Here is a 23,945-nt window from a genome sequence, read left to right as displayed (position 1 = left end):
ATATATATATATAATTGTCTAAGGGTTTTTCCGTCTGTCTGTCTGTCTTTCTGTCTGTCCTGGAAATCCCGCGTCTCTGATTGGTCGAGGCCGCCAGGCCTCGACCAATCATCGACGGGCACAGTATCGACGTAGATGTCATAATGGTTGCCATGGCGACGATGATGTCATAAAGGTTGCCTCGACCAATCAGCGATGGGCACAGTCTGCCGCGAATTCTGGAATCATCATTGTCCATATACTACGGGGACATGCATATTTTAGAATACCCGATGCATTAGAATCGGAAGTCCATGGGCATATCATGGCTGTCTTTCTCGCAGCCCATGGCACGCGCTCACATACTGTGCTGCTATCTCCACCACGCTTCTCTTCTTCCCCCTGCAGGATAAATGTTTTCTCTTCCTCCTTCATGGAGCTGAAATCCGTGAAGAGATCGTGGAGTCTCCTGAAGTGAGTGTCCCTCACTGCTGTGTATTTGATGCAGTGTAGCAGGAAGTGGGTCTCATCCTCCATGGCTTCTAGGTCACAGTCTGTCATCCCTGGGCTTGTAGATCTGTCTTTGCCGGCTGACCTCGATGGACAGATTGTGGGCACTGAGTCTATACCGGCTCAGGATCTGGCGGTCTCTGGGGTCCAAGAGTTTCTCCAGATATGGAGCCAGTCTGTAGTCTCTCTGTAGACTCTAGTACACGTTCAGTTTATGTGAGCTGCTAATCTCGTTCCTCCAGACACTGACGTACCTCTCCTGCCCCTCCTCTACCATCTTCCTGATTGTGGCTTTTGTCGGGCTGTTTTGGTTGACTGTTCGGTCAGGCTGGGTTTGGGTGAGCTGTTGTAGGAGTCCTGGATTGTGGGGACCACCTATATAAAGCATGGCTTTATGGTGATCGAAGCTTGGGTTGCTACTCTGTAGGTGAGCCTGGAAGGACAGTGCCCTCTTCAGGACTGCTAGGTGCAGTGAGAATCGGCCCAGCTCAGCCTGACAGGCAATGTTGGTGGTGCTCCGATGGACCTGGAGGTGTTTACAGAATTCCAGATGGAATATTTCTGTTGGACTGCAATCCCACTTTGACCAGTCTGGGTATGTGTGAGGGCCCCAGACTTCACTGCCGTACAGGAGGATTGGGGTGATTATGGCATCAAAGCTTTTTAGCCAGACCCTCATTGATGGTTTCAGATGGTAGAGTTTCCGTCGGATGGCACAGAAGGTTTTGCAGGCTTTGTCCTTCTGGGTCTCTATGGCTTGTTTGAAGCTCCCCAACTGGTGAATTTCCAGGCCCAGGTAGGTATATTTGCCCGTTTTTGTGCAGCTGCTTAGCGCGAATGGATGGTGCTGGTTCGGTCTTGGCTTTCTCTTCTGGAACACCATGATGTTGGTTTTCTTTGCATTGATCGGTAGTGCCCATGTGGAGCTGAATTTGTCCAGGATTTTCAGGTTTTCTTGGAGACCTTTCTCAGTTGGTGACAGCAGCAGTAGGCCATCTGCATACAGCAAAAATTTCACCTGGGCATCAAGGAGTGTTGTAAGACCTGGTGCTCTGGAAGATTCCAGAGCGGTGGCCAGCTCACTGATGTAAATGTTGAAGAGGGTTAGGCTAGGTTCACATTGCATTAATGGGTTAACGCTAACGGACTGCGTTGCACGGCGAAATTGTCGCAAATAACGCCGTGCAACGGGTCTGTTAGCGCACACATTGGCAGCAATGTGATTTTTCCCTGTAGCGCATCGCTAGCGTATGCCATTTTCGGCACGCGCTAGCGATGTGCCGTTCTTTTGTGACGGACCTCGGACGCTGCTTGCAGCGTCCGAGGTGCGCCCGAGGTCCGTTCCTCACTAGCGCAGATCGGGGATCTGCGCTAGCGGGGACGGCGAATGCGGACCCTAGAGAAACATTGCGTTAGCGCAATCCGCTAGTGCTATGCGCTTAACGGATTGCCCTAACACAATGTGAACCTAGCCTTAGGGTGCAGCCCGGTCTGACTCTGCGGCTCTGCTGGAAATCAGCCATTCTTCTACCGTTCAGACTCACGCTGCAGCGGTTCTCTGTGTAGGAGCTTTTGATGACATTATAGGTCTTTCCTCCTATTCCGCTCTCCAGCAGTTTCAGTAACAGGCCCGGGTGCCATACTGAGTCAAAAGCCTTTCTAAAATCCACAAAACAAGTGTACATCTTCCCGTGCTTTGTGCTCTGGACGTGGCTCTGAATGATGCTGTGGAGGGTGCTGATGTGGTTGATAGTGCCGTGGTTTAGCATGAACCCTGCTTGGCTTTTGCTGAGGACGCTATGCTCGGTGAGGTATATATCTTTTTACTGTGTTAGCCAGTAGATAGAATAATATTTGGAATTGAGAGTCCTCAGTGGTTGATACCTTTTAATGGCTAACTGAAAAGATGGCAACAAATTGCAAGCTTTCCAGACTACTCAGGCCTCTTTAGATGCTGTATTAGTCTATGCCTGATGAAGAGGCGTGAGTAGTCTTGAAAGCTTGCAATTTGTTACCATCTTTTCAGTTAGCCATTAAAAGGTATCAACCACTGAGAACTCTCAATTCCAAATATTATGCTCGGTGGGGAAATTAAGGATTTTTTTGTTCAGGATGCTATTGAACAGTTTCCCCAGGTTGCTACTGACACATATACCTCTGTAGTTGCCAGGGTCGTACCTGTCCCCACTCTTGTGAATGGGTGAGAGGAGGCTTTGATTCCAGGTACGAGGGAAGTAGCCAGCACTCAGCGCAATATTGAACAGTTTAACCATTGCTGCCTGTATTTCCGGTGGGCTGTATTTTAGAATTTCCGGTGGGATTCCATCCGGGCCACTAACGTTTCTACACCTTATGGAAGACATTCTCTCTGTAATTTCCTGTAGTATGATTGGTGTATGCAGTAGGTTTTGGAAATGTTTTACTTTTTCTTCAATAGCTTTCAGTTTTTCTGTTATGTTTTTCTGTTCTTGGCTTAGTTCTTTCTTCGGGATGTCTTTGTAGAGGTCTCAGAAGTACTGAAGCCAGATATTGCCATTTTGGATATGCATGATGTTTTTCTTGTTTTTTGTGCCCATGTGGTTCCATAGTTCCCAGAAGGAGTTGTCTTGGAGGGCATCTTGCAGTTGGTTAAGTTTGGTGGAGATGTAACTGTTTCTTCCTCTTGAGGATGGTTTTATATTGCCTTTGTATGGTGTCGTAGGCATCCCTCAGACCTGGATGGTTTGAGTCTCTGTTTCTTGTTTGAAGCTGTTCTCGGGGTCTTTCGTATGGCTTTACATTTCTGTCAAACCAACCATTGGTCTGTTTTTCTTTTGGCCTTTCATAGTTAAATTTTCTTAAGGTCGGACAGTTCGGCCATGGTGTAGAATATATCATTGAGGTCTTTTGTAGCTTGGTTCACTCCTTGTGGGTTAGGCTTTTTACTCATAGTTGTAGAAGTGGTGGAGCATCTCCTGTATTCTGGGTCTGCTGGGAGCCTCTTGATATTTTATTGCTGATGTCTTGGACCATTTATAAGATGGAGGCAGGTTGAAGAGGCAGGCCGCTCTGCTGAGGCTTTTGTGGCGATGGTTTCTCTGTAGATTTTAGGTACAGAAAAAGTAGGCTGTGCTCTGACAGGTGCCTTTGTGGGGTGACTATGAAGCCACCAATATTTTCCATGTCTATATTTGTAATGGCGTAGTCTACTACACTCCTTCCTACATGAGAGTTTAATGTATATCTTCCTAGGGAGTATCCCTTGGTACAGCCATTAAGAATATGAAGTCCTAAACTTCTTCATAGGTTCAGGATCTTTTTGTCACTTTTGTTGACTGCACTGTCGAAGCAATTTCTCTCCATGTGTACTGAGTCATGGCTGTCCTTCTCTGCTCCAAGTATGTAGAGGTTTCCATAAGTGGTCAGAAAGTCTTTCTTTCCTAGTTCTTGCATTGACGTCTCCGATGATGAGAACTTTGCCCAGGGCCTGAAAATGGGTGGCTTCTCCTTCTCAAAGCTCTCTGGATTGAAGTAGGGAGACTCTGGTGGTGGTAGATAGATGGCACAGACATACATCAGACTGAGCAGTGAGGATCGAGCTGCTGATTCTAAACCATATGTGGCTGTCTCCTCTCTTCACCGGATTGATGTACTGATGGAGCTCTTTATGCCAGATCAATATTCCTCCTGAGCAGTGGGCCCTGTTTAATGTTATTTTTCAGGGCAGGGATACAGATTTCCCTGTATCCGATGGGCACCACGGATTAATTTTTGACCCTGGTCCATGTTTCTAGGAGAATCTGAATGTCTATGTTTTTCAGTCTTTGTATAAAATCTGGGTCTTTTGTTTTACATCCAAACGCCGAGGTGTTCAGGCCTTGGATGTTCCAGCTGCTAATTTTAAGTGAAGTCATTTTTTATATCACTTGTGTGCGTATACCTTATAATGAGTGTGGCTGTGTAGGACACATCGGGACTCTGACTGGTTTAGTAATGATGTTGGTTCCATCCAGTCTTGTTAGTTTCCTAACAAGTCCTTATCTCCTCCTCCATATCTCTGCTCTGTATATCTCTGCTTTGGATGCCTGTGTTTTGTATGTCTCTGTGTGAGGTTGGTGGTTTCATCCATGGTGGTCTCCTCCTCTGAGGGTATGTGCACACGTTCAGGATTTCTTGCAGAAATTTCCTGAAGAAAACCGGAAATTTTCTGCAAGAAATCCGCATTTTTTTTTTTGCGTTTTTTTCCCGTTTTTTTAACATTCTGCAAGCGTAATTAGCTTGCAGAATGCTAAAGTTTTCCAAGCGATCTGTAGCATCGCTTGGAAAACTGACTGACAAGTTGGTCACACTTGTCAAACATAGCGTTTGACAAGTGTGACCAACTTGTTACTATAGATGCTGCTTTTGCAGCATCTATAGTAAAAGATAGAACGTTTAAAAAAAATAAAAAAAATAAAAAAAATGCTTATACTCACCCGCAGACATCAGATCTCCTCACCGGCGTCCATTCCTATAGCTGATGTGTGCGCGCAGGGCCTTCCATGACGTCACGGTCACGTGAGCGGTCTCGACCAATCACGGGACAGTGACGTCATTCGGCAAGGTCCTTCTCCGCACACCAGCTACAGGAACCAGCCAGCGTGCAGCACAGAGGCGGGAACATTGCGCTGGACATCGAGGGTGAGTATAGGACTGTTTTTTATTTTATTACTTATTTTTTGACCACTTATATGGTGCCCAGTGCGTGGAGGAGAGTTTCCTCTCCTCCACCCTGGGTACCAACCGCACATAATCTGCTTACTTCCCGCATGGTGTGCACAGCCCCGTGCGGGAAGTAAGCAGATCAATGGACCCCTAGGTGTGCGGAATCCCCGCAATTCCGCATTTTTAATGAACATGTTGCTTTTTTTTCCGCTATGCGATTTTTTCGCGGAAAAAATCGCAACATTTGCACAAAAAATGCGGAATACCTTGTAAATAATAGGAGGCATATGTTAGCGTTTTTTTTGCGTTTTTATCACGTTTTTATAGCGAAAAAACGCGAAAAAAACGCTAAAAATCCTGAACGTGTGCACATGGCCTGAAGGTCTGATTTTGGGTGAGAGTGTTTTTAGCTTTCTAAGGCTAGTTTCACACTAGTGTTTACCTGATCTGCGGCAGGCTGCGGACTTCCTCCGTGAAGCCCCACCCGCACGCGGCAGCATCCGCATGCAGCCGCACGACCTGCATACCTAATGTTAAAGATAGGTATGGAGGCCGCATGCGGGCCGTATGCAGAAGTAGGCGGAGCTAGTGGCCGAGGGTGGGGCTTCACGGAGGAAGTCCGCAGCCTGCCGCAGATCAGGTAAACACTAGTGTGAAACTAGCCTTAGATATAGTTGTGGTTTCCTGCCTTTTCATTGCTGAGGGTCTTTCCATAAGATTCTGGTTGGTGCTGGATCCAGGCCTAGGGTCCCTATTTAGTACAACGTCCTTCAGCTCTTTGGCCAGAAGGCTGACCCCTAGTTTATTCAGGTGCCTGCTGAGGGGTGTTGTGCCAGAATCACTCCTGGCACAGACTTCAACACGGACCTAACCGCAAGAATGATGTTCTGGATGATGAGGCTGGTTATATCCATTCTTGGGAGCAGAGATGACAATGATTTTGCTGTCAGGGAATTATAGTTGTGTCGCCCTTGCTAGTTTGGCTAGTTGTCCTGTGATCTGCTGGTCTGGCAGATTGTTTGTGCCGCTGTGTATAATGATATGGTTTGGGTTGGTAAACCGTGAATTATTGATTACTGAGGTCACCTGCTCAATAGTTGCACAGCAGATTATATTGACCCTTTTCCCTGGGAATACTCTATGTGTATTTAGGTATTTCCCATTTGAGTCCATTATGAGGACGGTATCAGGACTTTGTGACGTTGTAGATGGGTGATGTGGCTGCTGATGGGGGCCAGGCTGGAGATTGTGCTGATGGCAGGTCCTCTTCTCTATAGGTCTTATTTCTTTCTCCCTTTTACTAGACTCAGGTTCCTCCATATTGGGATTATTAGGACTCAGCCTCCAGGCCAGTGGAGGTCGTGTCCTCTGCACTCATCTTTTCCATGGCCCCCTCCTGTCTCAGATGTCCAGGGGTGGTTTCAGCTTTTTTATCTCCTGCCTCAGCCTGGCATTTTCTTGCTGCTGGTCACACATTGTGGCTCTTATTTCCTGCAAAGCGGACCTGTATTCACATTTCAGATTGTTTATCTCATTAATTGCTGGGTCATTAGCATTTCTCTCACCAGTGTTTCTCAGATGTTCTTCCTTAAACTGTACAAAGTCTCTTTCTAGTTGAGATGGACAGTCTCTGAGGGTCTGGGGTGAGAAGCATTGGGGGCAGTGGTGTCTCTGGAGGTCTCTGTAGTGCTGCGGACATCAGAGGTGGCTGTAGGAGTGCTGACAGAGGTGGCTGTAGGGGTGCTGACACCAGAGTTGGCTGGGGTTTGTTGTTCCTTGTGAGTTTGGGCCTGGAGTTTAATATGAGGGAATTGGTCTTCAAATTGCTCCAGATTGTCCTCAGTCCCTTGTACCAGGATGGTGCCACTGTTAAACAGAGTGATGGTAAGTAAGCTGCACTCATCATCTTCATGGTTTCTGACTCTGATCTGCTGGCCCTTATTGATATCAGACTTAGTTGTATATTTATATTGTTTGCACAGGGCAGTTTGCCAGGCCAGGAGATGATGTGTGAAGAATAACACATTGGTTTTCCTTTTCTTTTTCTCAATAGATGTTAAGTCAGCATAGAGGGTCTGGATGCAGAAAAAACGATAAATTCAGCTCACCCTTTAAATGAATTTCCTTATGAGTCCAGGAAATCTTGAGCACGGATTCGCATCTTCTGCCAGACGCCTAGAGATGCACATGTGGAAAAAAGGGAATCCAGCTCCAGGAGATAAAATCACTTAACTTTAATAGTATTCATTTAAAATAGAAATAGGCTATAAGACACACAAAAACTGGATATACCGGAAGGAGAGTGCCTGTATAAACTGTACGCGTTTCGAACACACAAGTGCTCTTTAGTCTCAGTTAGCTCTGGTCAGGCAAGCATCAATTTATACAAAGACATAACAAGTGTGGAAAGAAAGAAAAAACAAAACAAAAAAAAACAAAACACATCACCACCTTCAACAAATATATAAGACAATGAATTAAATGCTAAAAACGGGAATTGTCAAGTTAATGTTAATGAAATAAACAAAGAACAGTCAATAATGCAACATGATTTCTTTTTTAAGATTTTAACAAATATATCCAAAATACTTCTTTATCGCATAATTTTGTCTCTGTCCCCACCCCATGGATCTATATTAATTTGTTCTATTGCATCTTGCAGCGGCATTCTATTCCATCCGGTTTGCGTTTAGTTGGACCATCATTTATTTTTCAACAGGACAATGACCCCAAGCACACCTCCAGGCTGTGTAAGGGCTATTTGACCAAGAAGGAGAGTGATGGGGTGCTACGCCAGATGACCTCGCCTCCACAGTCACCAGACCTGAACCCAATCGAGATGGTTTGGGTGAGCTGGACCGCAGAGTGAAGGCAAAAGAACCAACAAGTGCTAAGCATCTCTGGGAACTCCTTCAAGATTGTTGGAAGACCATTTCCGGTGACTACCTCTTGAAGCTCATAAAGAGAATGCCAAGAGTGTGCAAAGCAGTCTTCAAAGCAAAAGGTGGCTACTTTGAAGAACGTAGAATATAAGACATAACAAGAAAAGTGTGAAACAACTGAAATTAAGTATATAATTCCACATGTGTTAATTCATAGTTTTTATGCCTTCAGTGTGAATGTACAATTTTCATAGTCTTGAAAATACAGAAAAATCTTTAAATGAGGTGTGTCCAAACTTTTGGTCTGTACTGTGTATACACACACACACATATATATATATATATATATATATATATATATATATATATATATATATACACACACACATACAAACATACATACATACGGTGCTCAATAAAATAAAGGGAACACTTATACAACAGAATATAACTCCAGGTGAATCAAGCTTCTGTGAAATCAAACTGTCCACTTAGGAAGCAACACTGATTGACAATAGTGATGGGCAGTCTGCCTCTTTTTGGTGATTTGGCTCTCATGGCTCCGCTCACCAAATAGAGCCGGCTCTCTTTGGAGTCTAAATGGATCCCTTGTAAATATTTGAACACATATTTATGCTGATGTAAGGCGTCCAAAACCCAGTCCACCTACGTCAGAAACTCCGCCCACTAGCTAGTAGCCAATTAAATTGATGAGTGGCTGGAGTTTTGTGCGGGTGGGCAGAGTTACGTCTGTCAAACACAAGGATTTTACGCCCAGTGAGAGCAATTCAGGGATTTTAGTGGCTCACTGGGGTGCTGCCTCCAATCGTTCACAGCAGGGAGACGGCTCTTTGACTGGGATCGTTTGCAAACGACACATCACTAATTGACAATCAATTTCACATGCTGTTGTGCAAATGGAATGGACAAGAGATTGAAATTATTGGCAATAATCAAGACACCTTCAATAAAGGAGTGGTTCTTCAGGTGGGGACCACAGACCACATCTCAGTTCCAATGCTTTCAGGCTGATGTTTTGGTCACTTTTGAATGTTGGTTGTGCTTTCACACTCGTGGTAGCATGAGGCAGATTCTACAAAAGTTGACCAGCAATATCTCATTTTTACAACAAAATTTACAAAACAATTTTTTTTTAGGGACCACGTCACATTTGAAGTCAGTTTGAGGGGTCTATATGGCAGAAAATACCCAAAAGTGACAACATTCTAAAAACCGCACCCCTCAAGCTGATCAAAACCACATTCAAGAAGTTTATTAACCCTTCAGGTGTTTCACAGCAGCAGAAGAAACAAAAAATGAACATTTAACTTTTTAGTCACAAAAATGATCCTTTAGCAACAATTTTTTTATTTTCCCAAGGGTAATAGGAGAAAGTGGACCACAAAAGTTGTTGTCCAATTTGTCCTGAGTACGCTGAAACTTCACATGTGGGGGAAAACCACTGTTTGGGCGCACGGCAGGGCTCAGACGTGAAGGAGTGCCATTAGACTTTTTGAATGGAAAATTAGCTCCATGTCGCGTTTGGAGAGCCCCTGTGTGCCTAAACATTGGAGCTCCCCCACAAGTGATCCCATTTTGGAAACTAGACCCCTAAGGAATTTATCTAGCTGTATAGTGAGCACTTTGAACCCCCAGGTGCTTCACAAATTGATCCGTAAAAATGAAAAAGTACTATTTTTTCCAGAAAAAATTTATTTTATTTCAGCCTCAATTTTTTCATCTTCATGTGGGCAACAGGATAAAATGAATCCTAAAATTTGCTGGGCAATTCTCCTGAGTACACCGATACCTCATATGTGGGGGTAAACCACTGTTTGGGTGCACGGGCAGGGCTCAGAAGGGAAGGAGAGCCATTTAACTTTTTAAATGGAAAATTAGCTCCAGTCGTTAGCGGACACCATGTCGCGTTTAGGCACACAGGGGCTCTCCAAACAGTAGAAACCCCCCACAAGTGACCCCATTTAGGAAACTAGACCCCCCCAAGGAGCTTATCTAGATGTGTGGTGAGCACTTTTTACCCCCAACTGCTTCATAGAAGTTTATAACGCAGAGACGTGAAAATAAAAAATCTATTTTTTTCCTCAAAAATGATTTTTTAGCCTGCAATTTTTTATTTTCACAAGGGTAACAGGACCCCAAAAGTTGTTGTCCAGATCCGCGGGGCAGGGGGTGGTCCGCAAGGCAGGGGGTAGATCAGCGGGGCAAGGGGGTGATCAGTGGGGGCAGGGGGGCTCTCAGGCGCGGGGGCCTGAGGAGATGCAGCATGGAGATGGAGCCGGCAGCAGTAGTAGCAGGGGGGGCGATCATCGGGGCAGGGGGGTGATCATCGGGGCAGGGGGGGCGATCATTGGGGTGGGGGGTGATCAGGCACGGGGGGGGGGCTGAGGAGATGCAGCATGGAGCCGGCAGTAGCAGCAGAGGGGGGTGATCAAGGGGCAGGGGGTGATCACCCCCCGACCTCCGCTCCCTCCCCCTGCCCCGGTGGAATCGGACAGGGGGGAGGGGAGAGCAGCAGAGGGGAGTACGGGATGGCAGGCGGCAATGCGGCGGCAGCAGCAGAAGGGACATCGCCCCGCAGCTCCCACGGAAGGGATCAGGCCACAGAGCGAGGACAGCCATATTTCACTCTGCCCCTCCACATCTAATTGGAGGGATAGCGTCACATGGACGCTAGCTCCAATCAGATCTGGGGGGTAGTGACAAAGAGCTCACCAGAGAGATAGTAGCCAGTTAACCCATTCACCCGACCCGCAAGAACGCGATCCCGCCATGACGCATACGCTGCTTTGACCTGTATAGGTCTGAGTGGATAGGACCAGGCACGCGTTGTATTAAGTTACCTTATGTGCTGCGAGTTCATCAAAGCTGCTGAGGTTTATGGTGTCCACATACGGTCCCGTTCTTCCACGATGTGGAGGCGGCGTTAACTGTGAGAGGGTTAGGTATTCGGGGGCGCTGTCCCGGCCGGTGACAGACGTCCCTCGGTATCTAAGGTCCGCACGGTGCGGGAACCGGAAACCGCTAGGTTGGCCAGTAAGATACACTGAGCTCGCAGGACCTTACGGGACGTCATGGTCACGTGATAGATCACGTGACCGGCTACGTGATGCAAACTAGACCAGTTGTCCTAAGTGTTTCGGAATTCCTGGTCATAGCGCTCTGTGATAACCTGCTGCTTTGACCTGTATTGGTCTGAGTGGATATCTTATCTGCTACACTATCAAACTGTGCTATAGGGTTACTAATTTATCATATGCCCACACTGACACTCTTCTAAATTTGATTATAGCAGCTAATTTTTCCAAACTCTAATTTGGATCCTTTCTCTCAACTTAGGATACATTCCAGCGCAAATAAAACATGGGGAACATGGTAAAAATAAAACACCAAAAGAATTGAGTTGCACTTTTTTGCAAATTCACCACACTTGGATTTTTTTTTTTCTGTTTTCCAGTGAACTATATGGTAAAATCAATGGTGTTGTTCAAAAGTACAACTCATCCCGCAAAAACAAGCCCTCACACAGCCATATTGACAGCAAAATAAAGTTACGGCTCTGGGAAGAAGGAGCAAAAAATGAAAAATGAAAATGGAAAATCTCAAGGTTAAGAGGTTAAGATGAAGAGGAATCTCACCATTTAGCATGACAATGACGCTAAGCATACCACCAAATCATCAAAAGAATCTCTTTGCCAGAAGAAGATCAGAGTGTTGGAATGTCCCATCCAAAGCCCAGACCTGAATCCAAGTGAAAATCCGATTGTGACCTGAAGAGGGCGTTGTAGATTTGGAGCACTACTGCAAGTAAAAGAGAGCAAAATGCCAAATCTAGATGCGCCATGCTACTACCCAAAGAGGCTGAATGCTGGAGTAGGATTTGAATTTAGGATCTCTAAGTATTAGCTTAAGGGTGTGCATATGTATGCGACCACATTATTTTAATTTTTTATTTTTCCACCTGAAGAGATTTTAGTTTATTTCTTTATTGAACTGTGTAAATTATGGGTCACAAAAGGTGTGAAAAGCTCTGAAATGACTTCTTGGGATGATTTTGTCAAATACCTGGCACTTAAACAGCAATGTATAGAAATACAAATATACATACAATGTGCCGACTGTGAAAACCCCCTGTAGTGTAGAGAGAAGACCACAGGAAGAGAAATGTGAATTCTGGCCCCTCAAAATCTACATTCAAAGAAACATTTTTCTTTTATTAAAAAAAACAACGGATTACTTACCGGTAATGCTCTTTTATAGAGCCCACAACAGCACCCACTGAGAGAGGGGATCCGCCCCTAGGAACAGGAAACCTACAGAGAGATAAAAGGGGCAGCCCCCTCTTGCTCCTCAGTTGGATTACAGAGAATGAGAGGAACCGGCCCCACGTTTTAGTTAATTTGCTTCATAAGTATATATACATATCTACATTCTTAAGTTATGTACAGTCTACTATATACAATTGACCCCTCCCCAGAGGAATGCACCACGTGCAACTATAAATAAGTGAGGGAAGTGAGTGGGTGCTGTTGTGGGCTCTATAAAAGAGCATTACCGGTAAGTAATACGTTTTTTTCTCTTCGCCACGACAGCACCCACTGAGAGATTTTCAGAGACAATCATCTGGGGGAGGGGGGCACCGTGTCAAGAACTGATCTACCAAAGGCCAAGTCAGTCGAAGAAGATAAGTCTAGCCTATAGTGCCTTTAAAAGGTAGAAGGCGAAGATCAGGTTGCGGCCTTACATATAAGGTCTATTGGGACATCCGCTCTTTCGGCCCAGGAAGAAGATATGGCCCTTGCGGAGTGTGCTCCCACGTTTTGTGGTGGGTCTCTTACTTTTGCCTTATATGCCAGTGATATCGCATCTCTGATCCAACGAGACAGCGTGCCTTTCGTGACCTTGGATCCCTTGTTGTTACCCTGAAAAGACACAAAGAGAGCCCTGCTCTGCCTCCAGGGCTTAGTCCTATTCAAATAGGCTAAAATATTCCTTTTTACGTGCAAGGTGTGGAGTATCTCCTCCTCTGGTGTTGAGGGATTATCATGAAAGGCAGGCAGGAAGATTTCTTGGGATCTATGGAATTTTGTAGCAATCTTGGGAAGATAGAATAGTCTTAAAAACAGACCCGTCCTGTCAGGAAATATTGAGAAAAAAAGGAGGATCTATTGATAGAGCCTGGAGATCACTCATCCTCCTAGCTGACACCAAGGCAACTAATAAGATGGTCTTTAATGAGCTACATTTTATTGAGGCTGAGAGGAAGGGATCGAACGGTGCCTCCGTCAAGGCATCTAGGACTATGTTTAGATCCCATAGTGGAATTTGCGGTATATGGACCGGGTCTGTACGCTGGCATGCTGAGATAAATCGAGCCACCCATCTATTGCCTGCCGCATCATAATTATATAAGGCCCCAGAGCGGAAACTTGAACTTGAGTACTAACTGAAAGCCCTAATTCACGTCCTTTCTGTAGGAACTCTAATATAGAAGATATAGATACCTCAGAAAAAAGGTCTACCGAATGAAACCCTAGAATTTTTTTCCAGACCCTGGTGTAAATTTTAGTTGTTGACTCTTTCCTACTTTTTAAGAGGGTATCAACTAAACTACCAGAGAATTCTCTAAGTTTCAGTAGCTGCCTTTCAAATTCCATGCCGTGAGGTGTAGGCCTTTGACCTGAGGGTGGAAGAAAGGGACTTGTGAGAGCAGATCCCGGTCTCCAGGAAGTATCCATGGATCGGAAACTGACATGGCTCTTAGCCATGAGAACCACGGCCTCTTGGGCCAAAACGGGGCTATTAAGATTACTCGTGCTCTCTCTTCTCTTATCTTTCTGATGACCAGTGGCAATAGAATCATTGGCGGAAAGGCATAGGCCTGGTGAACTGTCCATGGGGTTTGCCATATCCGGATTGTCCGTCATGTACAATGAAGCAAATTTTTTGACCTGCCTATTGTCTCTCATGGCGAATAAGTCTATTTGTGGCATGCCCCACATTACAGTTATCATTCTGAAGATTCGCCTGCTGAGCACCCATTCCCCCTGGTGCAGTGTGTGGCGGCTGAGAAAATCTGCCCTGGAGTCGTCTATCCCTCTGACATGTAGGGCTGACAGGGACAAGAGATGTTTCTCGGCCAGTTCTAGAATGTCTTCTGCAATGGACACGAGAGTCTTTGATTGCGTATCTCCTAGGTGGTTTAGACAGGATACTGAGGTGGTGTTTTTCAGACTGAAATCTCGTATGAGTTCCTTGCAGCTGCAGAAGAAAATTAGATATGGCATGATACATAGCCTTTAACTCCCCCACATTTGATGAGTCATCAATTTCGCCGCTAGACGACCGACATTGAACCATTTTCTCCCCAAAATGTGCCCCCCGCCCAAAGGGACTAGCATCCGTAGTAACTATGTTTGAGGGGACCACCAACCAAGGGACTCCTACCGAGAGATTGTTTGGGTTCAACTACCAAGTTAGGGAGTTGACTACGTCTGACGGTAGGGAAAATATGCCTTCAAAATGTCCCTGAATTATTTGCTCCTCTTGCAAAATGGTTCTCTGCAACTTCCTAGTATTAAGCTGGGCCCACTGAACTGCAGGAATACAAGAGGTCAATGAGTCCAGTTGGGGCATACCTTCTCTCAAGGACATTCTAGGCCTGTCAATTACTAGACCTACTTTATCAATTATAGACAACTTCTTTGATTCTGGCATCAGACATTTTTGGCTAATGAGTACAGATGAAAGCCTAGGAACATCTGGCAGGTTACAGGGTGTAGTTTGGATTTTTTCCAGTTGATCAGCCAGCCTAACGCCTGTAAGGATGAGATTACATCAGCCAGTCTCTGTTCACATTGGAGAATGGATTTTCCTACTATGAGAAGATCATCCAGGTACGGAACTACCAAGGTGTCCTTAATCCGTAAATGTGACATCACCTCCAGCATCAGCTTGGTAAAGATACGGGGTACCATAAACAACCCAAAGGGCATTGCTGTGAATTGCAGATGACGGATCTGACCTCCTAATGTGACCGGCACTTGGAGGAAACGCTGATGTGAAATATGTATTGGGAGATGGTAGTACGCATCCTTAAGATCCAGTACGGCCATATAGCATTTGGGAAATAAAATATTCATGACTGAGGCTGAGTGTATAGACTCCATTTTGAAGGTTCAAGATCTTAAAAAGGTATTTAATTTTCTTAAATTAATTATGGTTCTAAAAGAACAATCTGGTTTGGCGACCAGAAATAAGGGGGGAGTAAAATCCCTCTCCCCTTTGATCTACCGGGACCTCCATTAGCACTCGTTTGGACAATAGGCCTCTAATTTCCAATTCTAACGCCTCCTGCTGAACCTGTGATTTCAAAGAAGATAAGTTTAGAATTTGTTCGGGAACCTCCGGACTCCTTTCTATTAAGCCAGATGTTATGATGTTAAAGGGAACCTGACACCCCCAAAATCGAAGGTGAGGAAAGCCAAGCCCACCAGCATCAGGGGTTTATCTACAGCATTCTGTAATGCTGTAGATAAGCCCCCGATGTATCCTGAAAGATGAAATAAGAGGTCAGATTATACTCGCCCAGGCGCGTTCCCGCTGTGGTCCGATCCAATGGGCGTTGCGGTCCAGGGCCTCCCATCTTCTTACGATGACATCCTCTTCTTGTCTTCATGCTGCGGCTCCAGCGCACTGTGTCTGCCCTGTTGAAGGCAGAGCAAAGTACTGCAGTGCGCAGGCGCCGGGCCTCTCGGACCTTTCCCGGCGCCTGCGCACTGCAGTACTTTGCTCTGCCCTCAACAGGGCAGACAAAGTACACCTGCGCCGGAGCGTGAATACAAGAAGAGAACGTCATCGTATGAAGATGTGAGGCCCCGGACCGGGACCACCCCTGGGTGAGTATAATCTAACCTCTTTCTCATCTTTCAGGTTACATTGGGGGCTTATCTACAGCATTATAGAATGCTGTAGATACGCCCCTGATGCGGGTGGGCTTAGCTCACCTTCGATTTTGGGGGTGACAGGTTCCCTTTAATGGCCCAGGGGTTAACTGTTATCGCTCTCCACTGATGGCAGAAATGGAGTAATCTGTCACCCACCGGTAGAATGGATCTAACGGAATCGATCTCCCGATTTGAAGGGACATTTGTTAAATAGGTTTCCCCTTTGTTTGAAATCCTTATTACTCCAGCGGTCCTTATAATCCTCTTTTCTGCCAAACAACGGTTTTCTAAATGCCCTCCTCTCCTATAGGAGGGAACAAATGGATTAGGAAACCCTTTTTTCCTTTCTCCTGCTTTAGATAGGATGTCATCTAATACTGTCCTAAACAGGTACTCTCCCTGACAGGGTATGGCGCAGAGCTTGGATCTGGTTTGGGCGTCACCTTTCCCACCCTTCGGGCTGCATTAAACCTGCCGTTCTAGCTGCTAGACAGATGCTTTTATTGACTCTCTCTGACAGGAAGGCAGCTGCACCTTAAATTAAAGGGATGGAGGAACATAATTTGTCTCTAGACATGCCATTCTTTATATTTTGCTCTAGCTGATCCAACCAAACGAGCATGGATCTCCCCGTACACGTGACCCATATTGCTGGTTTTAACGCCGCGAGCAGGCACCATTAGCTCCTCCAGTTGGAGCGAAACAGGGTCACTTGGGGATGACATTGTAGCGCACCAGCATACCAACTGGGCGGTGCTTATATACTACTGGCTATTAGTGACATTTCCACCTTTTTTTTCTCTCTCTTCTTCAGGCGACTGTAGTCCCGATTCTGGAAGGGAAAGAAGCGGATTATTGAAAGATCAGGTGTGACAACTACTTGTATTGCTCCTTGTAAGCCTACTGTAGGCAGTATGTCATAATATAGCGATGAAAGAAAAGAATATCGCAGACTCACAAATCATCGTTTCCCTTGACTCCATCCTTTTACCACCTGTTCCCCCTCGCTACGACAGACGGCTGCCAACTTATACAAGGTCATTTTTATATTGCTGTAAATTTCATATTTTGGATGGAAATTCTCTTTAATTATATTTGGACACAACATTTCTTTTGTTTTGGATACAGAACACAATGCAAATAAAAAAGTGTACTTCAGTGACAAAAGATTCAAAGCTAATTTTTCAACATTTTCAAATTTCATCTATTTATAAGATATACATATAATTCCAGCAATACTTCATGTAATACAATTTCACTACAGTGCAACAAGCAAATAGTAGTCTCTGGTTTCATATAAATAAAATAACACATTAAAATGCTTACAACACAAGTATAAATGAGAAATAAAAGGAATTTATGCCTGTGATGTAACTGGCAGTGCTGAGTATTAGACCTCCTCATTTTTTATTCATTCTTCACATCCAATTTAAATGTTCTTTTAAAGGGGTAATCCGCTCACTTCTGCATTGGACAGTGAGAAGTCTGGTGACATCAGCTGTGAGGATATCCGCCTGATGTTGGTGCAAGTGGTAGGTATTGCCCATCTGCTATATTAGAGGGAATCTGACACCAGGTTTTTGCTATCTCCTTCAAGAGCAGCATAATGTAGGTACCCTGATTCCAGCGATGTGACACTTACTGAGCTTCATGCTGTCATTTAATTAAAATCACCCTTATCTACTGGAGATCTAGCAGTTTTTTAAATTATTATATCTGTATAACCCAGCCCACACCACTGACTGACAGCTTTCAGCCCATTTAAATTGTACACATGCCAATCAGTAGTGGGGCGGGGTTACACAGAGGTCATTAATATAGAGGACAACTTGCCAGCAGATTTATTAGTCCTCTGGTGATAATCCCCTTCTGATAAAACCATGATTTTATCAAAACTACACTAAGGAGCTCAGTAAGTGACACTAAAATCAGGCTGTCTACATTATTCTGCTTATTAGGGTGCCAAAAACCTGGTGATAGATTGCCTTTAAGCCTCCAAATATCTGTAGATGTGAAGCCACACCCTGCTCACCCTCTGATGTGGAGGAAGTTACCAGAGCAGGATTACTCCTTTAAAGGGAACTTGCGACTTCAGGAAACACTATTCACTTGCAGATATAAAAGTTAATTTGCAGGGAAAGAAAGGTACAATCTTACTGAAAGTGTGGCTACCAGGAGAATAACTTATTTACTGACAGAAACCGATGGCTTTCAGTCATGGGGCATGCATGGAGTGGTAGTGGTTAAAGCTTTGAGGAGGAGCTGTGACTACGCCCCATGACTTTGATAGCTCTCTCCTCAGCAGGTATGTGCAGACTGAGCTCTCAAAGTGCCAAGGCGTGCATATTACACTGTGATTACCATAACCTCTCTGTGCATGCCCCATGACTGAAAGCTGGCGGCTCCTGGTAGAAAATAAGATCACTTTTTTCCGGCATCTGCACTTCTAGTAAGGTAGATGGACAGCACAATAATGCTAATTACCGTATTTTTCGGACTATAAGACGCACCGGACTATAAGGCGCACCCAGGTTTTAGAGGTGGAAAATAGGGAAAAAAATATTTGAAGCAAAAAAAATGTGGTAAAATATTTAATAGCATAAATAACATACTATTATGTGGTGTTATTATATATAATAGTATGTTATGTTGGAAGCTGCGGGACCAGTGTGGTGTCTGAAGTACGATATGAAGACGCTGGAGGGTGAGTATAAGGGCTCATTTCCACATGCGAGGCACACGTCCGTATCTCGCATGTGGAAACCAAGCTCTGGCGCCGGCACTTTGGAGCGGAGCTGTGCAGCTCCATGTGTTCCTATGCGGCCGCACGCTCCGCTCTGGAGTGCCGACTCCACAGCTTGGTTTCCACATGCGAGATACGGACGTGTGCCTCGCATGTGGAAATGAGCCCTAAGAATGGGTGCACAGGGCTTATAGTGAAAGCACCACTCCAGCACTGCAAAATAACACTGGAGTGCTGCTTTAAAATCCCATGGGAGAACTATAACTCCCAGCATGTCCTGCAGATCCTATGACATGCTGGGAGTTATAGTTCACCAAAGGAGTGGCAGAGTGCTTTATTGTGTTTTGTAAAGACTGACCTCTTAATTGTGGCAGTCACCAACACTGTTGTGAGGTAAAAGCTGGAGCATCCTATGGCTGCACACACAGAGCCCTCTTTCTTGTTGTTGCCTTTCCACAGCGCAGGACATAAGAGGAAGCTGCAGATTCTAGGTGGGGAGTCTGAAGGACCTGTGATGACGTCAGAAGAGGGAGGGCTCTGAGCTGCCATGTGATGCTCCAGCCCGGCTACTTCTGACATCACACAGGTCCTCCCTGTGCACCAGACAGCTCAGCGTCCAGCACAGGCAGGTAGACAGCGATCTCATGGCCCCTGCTGCTTCCTCTTCCCCCGGACACACAGATTCTCCCCGGAATCAGTGCTGGGGAAACTGTGTGTCCCTGCTTAAGTGCAGCATTCATTTGCTGCTCCCGGCTCACGGCTCAGCTGATCGGTGGGCGGGGAGCAGCTAATAAATATTCACTGCACTTCATCAGCGGGGCCATGTGCTTTCCCCAGCAGCTGATTCCGGCAGCGGGGACATCCTGAAGTGGGATAACAGTGCGATCCCACTCGCTGCTGCCCCCCTCCCCACATGCTATATCCGTACTATAAGACGCACCCACACTTTCCTCCCAAATTTGGAGGGAAAAAAGTGCGTCTTATAGTCCGAAAAATACGGTACCTGCAGATAAAACACATTTTTTTTTTAAGGTGATAAGTTCCCTTTAAGGTAGATGAAGGATTGCTTACTTTCTAGAGGTCTTAAAAAGAACTCTACCAGAAATTCTTAAAACAGTCACTCTACATTACAATAAATCTGGCAGTAAAAGTCCGGGAGGTTTAGGTTCAACGCAATTAATCCAGAAATTCGCACAGCTTGCATGATACTGGTGGCCCCCATAGGACAGTTTAAAATGATCAGTTTCAGAATTAAATGCCTGTAGAAAGAAAGAACCAATTAAAACTGTAATGAAGTAAATAAAGCAATAGGTTTTTATGTCATTATTTATAGTTAACAATAAATTAAATCTATAGGTTACGATTACATATTCCTTTTACAGGAATGGGAATGTAGCATCAGAAAATAACAGTTTAAATAATAACACTTGCAATTTTTAATATTTTTTTGCTTATATAGTGCAGTATAGGCCATTATGAACACTTTAAAGGGACCGTGTAATTAAAAAAAAATGACATTGTTTACATAAGGATTTTGCATTAAATGTGTTTTATTTAACACTTTTTTTGGCAATTTTCTCTTTCCATTTAACAATTTTCATTAAAAATAAAATTAGAAGTCTTAGGCTACTTTCACACATCAGGCACAATCCGGCAATTTTTGGAAAAAATGGATCCGGGTTTTTTTTCCGCCAGATCTGTTTTTTCCCCATAGAGTTGTATTAGCGCCGGATTGTGCCTGATGGCCAGATGATTCATCAGTTTTTTTCTGGATCCATCCAAATAGTCGTTTCCGGCGGACGGAGAAAACGTCCACTGCAACGTTTTTTTTGTCTGGCGGAAAAAAACGCACAGTGACGGAATCGGCCAAAAACACATGAAACGGAGGTGTGAAACAATGATCCGGCACCCGGATCCGGTTTTCAAAGCATTTTCCATGCAAATCAGGCAGATTTTCTATCTCGTCCCCGGAACCAGGAAGTAAAAAAAAAATCCATGCTCATTGAAGAAGACCGGATCTAGCTAAAAAACTGGTCCGGCGCATCAGTTTTTCACAATTTACATCAGATCTGTTTTTTAAAAAATTAGCCGGATTTAGCCTGAAAACAAAAAAACTGATGTGTGAAACTAGCCTTAGGCTGGGTTCACATTAGCATATGTGTGTGCAGCGTATACCTGCGTACCGAATCCGCTTGCGTACATATATTTAACATTGTGTACGCAGGGACATGTATTTGCATCAGTTCGCATGTGGATGAGTACGCATGCGTCGTTTCACAGTGTGCGGCGAACGCAACATGTTGCATTTTTGAGGTGTCAATTAAGAGCAGACATACACATGCGGATGAGTGCGTCAAAACAACGCATTACTGTCTATAGGAACGCATTGTTACTCAAGGACATGTGTATGCATGCGTTCGATACGCAGTCGTAATTCATACTAATCATGTCAAGGATATGATTTCACCAACTGCAAAATCCCTGCTATATAAAAGGGCGTCTGGAGACAGGAAGTCCATTACTCTCAAGACTCTGCAGTGAGAAAGACAGACATTTTCAAAGCTTCTATCCAGAGTCTTGTGCTCACATCCATTCTGTACTCTGTACTTATGTTTTGCTTTCTGTTCCTTCTAGACTGTGACGTGTTCCTGTACCACTGGACTCTTCCTTGCCTGGATTGCTCCTTCCTGTCCGGGATTACCTGTCGTGGATTGCTCCTGTTGCCCTGTGTAAGTATGAATTGTGTACTTTTCAATTACTATGTTGCTCTGCCCAGTCTCACTTTTCTTTTTTTTCCTCATAAACTGTGTGATGCTGCTGTCTCCGGTGTTCTGCTGCTGTCCTGGTGCTGTGCTGCTATCACAGGTCTGTGCTGCCTGCTGTGCTGTTGGACTGCTGCCTGTAATGTTTTTTTGTTTGCTTTGGCTCTTAACATGTTCAATTTTTCTTATCTGTTCTTTTCTGTAGTGTTTCACTTGACTGCTGCCTGCTGTTCCAACGTGTCCTCCAGTGAAGACTCTGCTTCCAAGAGTGGACATGACACTGATTATGTAATCACATTTGATATACTAATTGGTATGTATTGACTGGCAATACTACATGTGTTAAATCATGTATTTTCTTTACAGGAACCTTCCAGTGTGGAAAAGGAGGAGCAGTCAAGTGGAAATGAATCTTCCCCGAGTCGTGGGGTTCAAATTCCTGAGGAGTAAAGACAAGGTGTAAGTAGTCTTTTCAGTATCAGACATGAAATTGTTTTTTTTTTTTTTTTTTTCAGTTTTGTATCTTTAAAACTATATGACTTATTAATTTTTGTTCTATTATTTTATTTGATCTATAGGTTCGACAACGTGAAGAAGGCCAACCTGTCATTGATAATGACGTACTCATTACACTGGTGCAAGAGAGAGTAGCTTTGTGGGAGCCCCGTGAGCTTAATCATTCCGACTCGGTATTGATTCGACGACTCTGGGAAGAAGTGGCCAGATCGCTGTTGGATGATTGGGAACATGCAAGGCCACAAGTCAGAAAGGATTTTCTTGAGTATTGCAATGTGGTCGGACGCATCTGTTTTGCTCTAAATGTTGGTGTTTTTTTTTTTTTTTTTTACAATTATTTTTTTTTTCTTCCCCCTTCACAGGGAAGAGAGTAAAAGTCTGTTGGCGATCCATGGAGGATCGCCTCAACAAGGATATAAGAGAGGAGATTCGAGTTAGAAGTGGTGCTGCTCCAAAGCTCTCAAAACATAAATACAATTGTATGCGGTCTTTTCTGAGGCCTGCGGTTGCTCAGCGAACGCGAGTATCTTTTCTGTTGTCTTACTATTATATAAACTATGAACTTTAAAAAAAAAAGTTTTTCTTTTATTTTCTACACAGAACCTGGTGCAGCACAACACAACCTGGATCTTCCTCTGCTGGAGCGGCCCCTCATCAACCAGGCAACAAACTGTCCCAATCATCCACCAGCAATGGAGCAACCAGGCAGGCTTCACAGGCTGGGGAACAGGCAGCCGGTCCATCAGGTTCTCCCCTCTCCCAGCCCTCTGCCACTGCTTTTTTTTGGGACTTCTCGTCAGAAGCAGAGTGCCTGGGAGAGGACAGTCATGCCCGAGTTTATTCACTTAAGCTCGGTCTTCCAGGATGGGATGAAGGTGATTGGAGAAAGACTGGACAGTGGGTTCACTCAGGTGAACACACTTCCAGGATGTCCACAGACTCCTTGACCACCTGGAAGCCGACCTTCAGAGACCGGCGGAACATTTTTCTTCAGCAATAGAGGTGGGAGTGTCGGAAAACCTTATGCCTGAACTCCAGCTGAACGTCACGCAGGCCTGTCAGGTTGCTTACAACCAGGCATTGCAGTAGTCCCGAAGCTACTATCCGCTGGCCGGATTTTACCAGCAGGCGAACATGTCTTTTCCGACACAGCAACAAGGCCAAGCACAGCATCAGTGGGCGAAGACGCCAGCAACGAACTATCCTCCATCACCACTGCTGGACATTACGGCTGTTCCCCCAGGTCACAGCTACACCACACTCCACAGAGCAGCACCTCTGCAGCATGCAGCAGCTATCAGGCTCCAGAGTGCAGCACCCCTGCAGCAAGCAGCATCCACCACACTGCCCAGTCCAGCACCATGCCAGCACACTGCTACAGAGGCCACCCCTGCCACACAGCCAACCAAGAAACCCAAAGGTACCTACAAAAAACAGACTACCACTAGTGCCTATGCGCCACACAGGAAAAAGAAAATGTTGGACAAAAGTGGACACACCACCTCTACCTTCACCTCCCAATGTGTCTATGTTGTTAAATCTGTCACTACCTTCCCTTGATTTTCTCCCTTCCTATTTGTCTATCCATTCCCACGATTCTACTCCTAATGTGTCATCTACTCCCAATGTGTCCAGTACTATCCAGGAGCTAATCCTGCAATTTATTGCCCCTTCTCCTGTAACCCCTTCATCATCAAATGCTACCCAATCATCACAGCTCAACACCCCTAAGGTCCACAATATCTCACCATCAGACAGACCCCGTACATAAACCCATTTGTTGTTTAATGCAAAATAAACAGTTGGTTATGGGTGTTGTTAAATAAAATGTTTATTTTGTTTGCACAATCCCTGTGTTTTCTTTGTCTCTTTATGTGAAAACACACACGTGTGTATTGTATTGTTG

The 23,945-nt window shown here is 44.9% G+C and overlaps 1 protein-coding gene across 5 annotated transcripts in view; it reads right to left on the bottom strand.

The window, feature by feature from the left end:
* Positions 1–17,053: 17,053 nt before the first annotated feature.
* SYNRG (synergin gamma) overlaps positions 17,054–23,945 on the bottom strand; it is a 488,500-nt gene continuing 481,608 nt past the window's right edge. For 2 of the 5 annotated variants that reach the window (XM_077295514.1, XM_077295513.1), the window contains one exon: positions 17,058–20,020. In XM_077295514.1, coding sequence (XP_077151629.1) covers positions 19,889–20,020 — 132 coding nt within the window. In that variant the 3' untranslated portion in view covers positions 17,058–19,888. Of the gene's footprint in view, positions 20,021–23,945 lie in introns of all 5 variants that reach the window. The other 3 variants (XM_077295517.1, XM_077295512.1, XM_077295515.1) reach the window with 3 other exon arrangements.

The sequence above is a fragment of the Ranitomeya variabilis genome, chromosome 3 (assembly GCF_051348905.1).
Source record: "Ranitomeya variabilis isolate aRanVar5 chromosome 3, aRanVar5.hap1, whole genome shotgun sequence".
Classification (NCBI taxonomy): Eukaryota; Metazoa; Chordata; class Amphibia; order Anura; family Dendrobatidae; genus Ranitomeya; species Ranitomeya variabilis.
Note: the sequence above shows the minus strand (reverse complement) of the source record. Positions and strands in the feature narration are given on the sequence as shown.